The sequence below is a fragment of the Pantherophis guttatus genome, chromosome 15, assembly GCF_059756535.1.
Source record: "Pantherophis guttatus breed Tessera chromosome 15, ASM5975653v1, whole genome shotgun sequence".
NCBI lineage: Eukaryota > Metazoa > Chordata > Lepidosauria > Squamata > Colubridae > Pantherophis > Pantherophis guttatus.
Window position 1 is genome coordinate 15377255 of NC_142077.1, and position 5640 is coordinate 15382894.

The following is a 5640-nucleotide window of genomic DNA, read 5'->3' on the forward strand; positions in this document are numbered from 1 at the left end:
CTTGATGAATTATTTCAGGCCCACCTTCTGAAAGGCCTTGCAATCCACTGTATATTGGATCCTCCCCTTGAGGATCACTGAGAAAGTGCCACTGGGCCATAATCTGCTGCTGTGGATAGTTATGGGGGAAACTCATTACACAAATAGTCTTCCAATCATATAGATCAATCAATCAATCAATCAGAATAGAGCTAGAAGGAACCTTAGAGGTCTTTTAGTCCTACCCCCTCCTCAAGCAGGAGACTCTAGACCATTTCAGACAAGTGACTGTCCAGTCTCTTCTTAAAAACCTCCAATGTTGAAGCACCCACAACTCCTGGAGGCCAACTGTTCCACTGGTTAATTGTTCTCACTGATAAGAAGTTTCTCCTTAATTCCAGGTTGCTTTCAGACGTAACAAGATAATGTAGGTAACCTCCAAGTCCATGATATTAACTGGCATGTGGCAGGACTCAGCATGTTTGCCTAAAAAGATTATATGATTCATTATTTATCTCTAATAATGTAGGTTCCTATGAAGATTCTACACATTACACAAATAATTAACATCCTAGAACTTCCCTCAACTTCATATACCTAGCTACATTTTATAAGGGAAAAAAAATCCTTTTCATGTTCTTTTTAATGAAATAGTAAAGAAATTCTTCTTGGAAAATGTCTGTGGTATCAGCTGTCATCCAAAGAAAGTTTTCCTTGCAAGAGAAAAGGACAGAATATTAAATATATATTGCTTTTTTGCTATCTCAGATATGGAAAAATGCACCAAGTGTCCAGATGATAAATACCCAAATGAAGCCAGAGTCCAATGTATCCCCAAAGTCATAACCTTCCTGTCTTATGAAGAACTTTTGGGCATCATCCTGGTCTCTTTTGCTCTACTCTTGTTCCTAAACTCAGGCCTTGTTTTAATCATCTTCATGAAATACCGAGAAACTCCCCTTGTCAAAGCCAACAACCGGGACCTCTCCTACATCCTCCTGGTCTCCCTCCTGCTTTGCTTCTTGTCTCCTTCTCTCTTCATTGGTCAACCAAGGAAAGCCACCTGCCTTCTCCGACAAACGGTTTTCAGCATCATCTTCTCAGTTGCCGTTTCTTCTCTCTTGGCCAAAACCATCACGGTGGTGCTGGCCTTCCTGGCCACAAAACCTGGAAACCGAGTGAAGAGATGGTTGGGGAAGAGCTTGGCCAACTCCATCATCCTTTCTTCTTCTTCTGTTCAAGTTATCATCTGCTCCATCTGGCTGGGAGTTTCTGCCCCCTTCCCTGACTCTGACCTCCACTCCCAGCCTGGAGAGATCATCCTGCAATGCAACGAAGGGGCCGTTGTCATGTTCTACGTCACCCTCAGCTACATGGGCTTCCTGGCTGCCATCTGCTTCACGGTGGCTTTCCTGGCCAGGAACCTGCCTGGGGCCTTCAACGAAGCCAAGCTGATCACCTTCAGCATGCTGGTCTTCTGCAGTGTCTGGGTGACTTTTGTGCCCACCTACCTGAGCACCAAAGGGAAATCCATGGTGGCTGTGCAGGTCTTCTCCATCCTGGCCTCCAGTGCTGGTCTGCTGGGCTGCATCTTCATCCCCAAGTGCTACATTATCCTTCTGAGGCCGGACCTCAACACAAAGGACCATCTCACAGCCAGAACAAATGTAAAAACCTGAGATATAACACAAATGTTATATTGAAAGAATTGTTAAAAGTTTCTTTTATTTGGAAGGAGATATTCTTTCCATTAGCATGCAGGAGTCAAAGAAAATCGTATGTATGTGTTTCAAATTTGGAAATTATTGAATTCTTCACAAAGGAGCAGCTTACAGCCAGAAGAAATGTGTAAATGTGAGACTGAGGAATTTCAACTTTTAACATTTTCCACAGTCCAAACATAGAAAATGATCTAAACTCTTCTCCATGCATGAGTGGGCCAACTATTTTTCTTGAAATAAATAAAGGGTGCGTGGAATATTGTGAGGAGACAAATTTCTTGGAGAAATGGGAGCATGTTAGCAAGACAGAAATATAGAAGGAATGTATGGAGCAATGTTGATGCCCTCATTTCTCAGTACATTTCACCTAAACTGCTGTGGCAACGCAACTGAGACGGTTCTTTCTGTTTACACAATAACTCTTTCTTGAGGGTAACAACAATACAAGGCTGGGGAGGTAACTTGAGTCTCCCTAATTCTGAATATTCATGCTCACATCATCTATTAAATGAAATATGCATATGTATGATTGTCCTTTTCTCCTCCTTTCCTGGAATATATAAATATTTATTTATTTTATTTATTTATTTTCAATTTATATACCGCCCTTCTCCCTGAGGACTCAGGGCAGTGCACAGCCAGAATTAAAAACATGAAATACAAATATTAAAAACAATTAAAATCTATATAAATTTGGCCCAAAATTTAAAAAATCACAAACCAATTAAACATTTAAAAATTTCTTCCTAAGCCACCCCGGCTTGCTGGAAAAAGTGGGTTTTAAGGGCACGGCGGAAGGCACTGAGGTCTTGGATTCTCCTTATCTCTGGGGGCAGCTGATTCCAGAGGGTAGGTGCCCCCACAGAGAAGGCCCTCCCCCTGGGGGTCACCAGCCTACATTGTTTGGCTGATGGCACCCTGAGGAGGCCCTCTCTGTGGGAGCGCACGGGTCGGTGGGAGGTCGTCGGTAGCAGCAGGCAGTCTCGAAGATAGCTAGGCCCTATGCCATGGAGCGCTTTAAAGGTGATAACCAACACCTTGAAGCGCACCCGGAAGACCACCAGGAGCCAGTGCAGCTCATGCAGAGCGGTGTTACATGGGAGCGCCATGCTGCTCCCATCACTACCCACGCTGCTGCGTTCTGGACCAGCTGGAGCCTCTGGGTGCCCCTCAAGGGGAGCCCCATGTAGAGAGCATTGCAGTAGTCAAGGCGAGAGGTGACAAGGGCGTGAGTGACTGTGCACAGGGAATCCCGATCAAGAAAGGGCCGCAACTGGCGAATCAGGCGAACCTGATAAAAGGTCCCCCTGGTTACAGCCGTCAGATGTTCCTCCAAGGACAGCTGAATATCCAGGAGGACTCCCAGATTGCGAGCCCTGAGTGCATATGAGTGCATCTTTTTGTCTGTAAGATTTCCTCCCACTATTTTCTGGAGGGAAATTCCTCCAATGGACACTGAATAAATAACAACTGCAGTGAGCCTGGATTATTGGGTTTTTTAGGTCCTGTGTTTGATTCCACAGAAACTGGTGTCAGGAGTGGGATTCACAATCTTCCATCTGTCACCAGGGACAACAGATGGGGCAGCCCTATAGGGTGAGTGTTGTGAGATTGATCCCATAACTCTTCCCGCTCCCACATAAAGGCACTATTGAGGAGTGTGTGTGAGACCACAGTATGTGTCGAAGTGTCTCTTGTGGCTGGAAAGGTTTGTGGTCCTTTCTGTCCCAATTTCTCAGCCGCCCTGGCCCTGCTGTGAGCTCAGCCGAGCGATGTCTGAAGGTATCCAGGAACTGAGGGGGAATTTGGCTTTGCAGAGTGAGAGGAAGAAGAAGAATGGAGACTGACCCAGAGGTTCTGTGCAAACTCCCTTTTCCCTGTTGTCTGAATGGAGGAATTCAGTTGATCCCAGGCAGGGAGGGAAGTGGATGATGGGGCTCCAGCAGACTCTGATTGGGGAAGGAATCTTTCCCAAAGAAACAGGGAAACATGCTGTGTCCCAGGGCTGGGAGGGGGTCCAATGCCCCCAAAGGCTGGAAAAGAAGGGAGAGAGTGAATTTGGAAAGGATGACTAAAAAAAAAAAAACTGTTCCTCCTTGTGAGAAGAGAAATTCCTGTATCTGCACAAGGCTGTGACAGATTCCATGCAAACAGAAGCAGGAAAGACAATTTTGATTTTTCTTAGACTTTTTTTCCAGGGTTTTATTATTTTTTCAAATACCTAAAGGAGGTGAACATCTCCAACTCTTCTTCCTCTTCCTCTTTTCCCCACAACAATCACCCTGTGAGGTGAGCTTGTCTGAAAGAGAGTGTCTGTCCTGAGGTCAGCAAACAAGCTTTCAGGGCTAAGGCAGGACTTGAACTCAGGATCTCTTGCTTCCTAGTCTGCTGCCTTAACCATTGTCAATGTTAAGGATGGGCAGATTTTGGGCAAAGGCCCTGCTGGTCACCACTGTTGCCTCGTCTTCCAGCAGAACACCAATCCCCACCTCTGCGTCTTTCTGGGGTAGAGCAGCCCCATCCGAGAGCAAAGGAGAGAAACTCCTGGACACAGAGAGCCCCTCCCCCCATCACAGCCCCTCCCTCTTGCCAGGGTTCAGCTAAGACTCACTGCCTGTAGGGGGCAGCATAGAGTCTGGCCCTGAAGTCCTAGCTGGGCCCTGGGAATTGAAATTGGGGCCTCCAGGTGATTGGCTCAAAGCCAGTGGTGGGATTCAGTAGGTTCGCATTGGTTCACCTGAACCGATAGCTAACCACGCCCAGCCACGCCCCTTGCCCCTCCCAGCCAGTCATCTCGGATGAGGCTGATGTGTCTGACAATGTCTTTGCCATGTTGCCTTCGGCTGAACAGGCAGGTCTGGAGTGCGTCTCCCTCCCGTGGTATGCCGCCTCCCGCATTTAATTTTGGAGCCACCCAGGTGAGGGCACCCCCCCACCCCCCCCAAGCGGTGGTCCCTGCCACCATCACGCAAGCCAGCCAGCCAGCCAGCCCAGCCCAAACCCACGTGGGAAGGAAGGACCGCCCTCCACCAGCCGGCCCTGGCCCACCTTGGTCAGGTTGTGGGGGTGCCTGGCCTCCCAGCTGCTCCCCCTTGCCCCCTGGAACGGCAACAACAGCAGCTCCCGTCGTCCCAGCAACGCTGCGCAGCCTCTGCGGCCTCGTGTTGTGGTTCCCGGCTGCCTGGGGCTTGAGGGGGAAGAAAGAGGCCAGCCGGCTCTTCAGAAGCACCGCTGGCTCTGTCCTCCTGCCTCCGCTCTTGCAAAGGGGGAGGCGGCGCCTTCTCTCCCGGTCAGCAGAGGCTCCTGGGTGGGAAAGCTGGCTGGGGCCAGTCCTAGCCTCCCTAGGAACCTCACATAACACACGGAAGGAATGCTTTTTTTGTAGCCGCCACTCTGGGCATTAGCTAGGCAGGCTGCCTGCCAACTCCGTGGTCTTCCGAGGACCCTGGCCGAAGTTTCACCCGTGGAGGCTCCAGGACTCCCGATGATGGGATGGGGTCCTTTGGGCTCTTCATTTGGCTACCCAGGAGCTCCAGCCCAGCCTCCGCCGCAGCCAGTGGAGCGCGAAAGTCCGGCTGGGCTCCTGGAGAGGCAGAGGTGGCAGGAGGCCGATCCAGGCACTGCTTGTAGCACAAAGGTTCCTCCTGGGCTTTGAGGCTCCTGGCTGCAACGGGCAGCAAAGCTGATGCAGCAGCTGGGAAAGGTGGGGGGGAGAGAAAGGGTCCCGTTGCCCAGGTACGCGCGGGTTGGAGGGTGGAGGAAATGCCAACTTTGGGCTCCTGGTGTGGTGCGGGGCTTTGGGCAAAGGCTGGAGGGAAGGGCCTCTGGCTCCCTCTCGCCTTCCCTCCCTCCCTCCCCAGCCTCGGGTGATGCAGGCAGAAGCTCCCGCTGCCCTTTCCAAGGCCGCTGCCGGAGAAGCTGGGCGCCGGTGAGGGCCGGC

General features: G+C 50.2%; 1 protein-coding gene across 1 annotated transcript; it reads left to right on the forward strand.

Moving 5' to 3' along the window:
* The first annotated feature begins 285 nt into the window (after window positions 1–285).
* On the forward strand, window positions 286–2224 carry LOC148111969 (vomeronasal type-2 receptor 26-like). The gene has a single exon (XM_087879202.1). The coding sequence runs from the start codon at window positions 750–752 to the stop codon at window positions 1656–1658; it is 909 nt and encodes a 302-aa protein (XP_087735328.1). The 5' UTR covers window positions 286–749; the 3' UTR covers window positions 1659–2224.
* The last annotated feature ends 3416 nt before the right edge of the window (window positions 2225–5640 follow it).

Excerpts from the sequence above, each read along its gene's own strand:
- LOC148111969 (XM_087879202.1), top strand. The coding sequence starts at position 750 with ATGGAAAAATGCACCAAGTGTCCAGATGATAAATACCCAAATGAAGCC.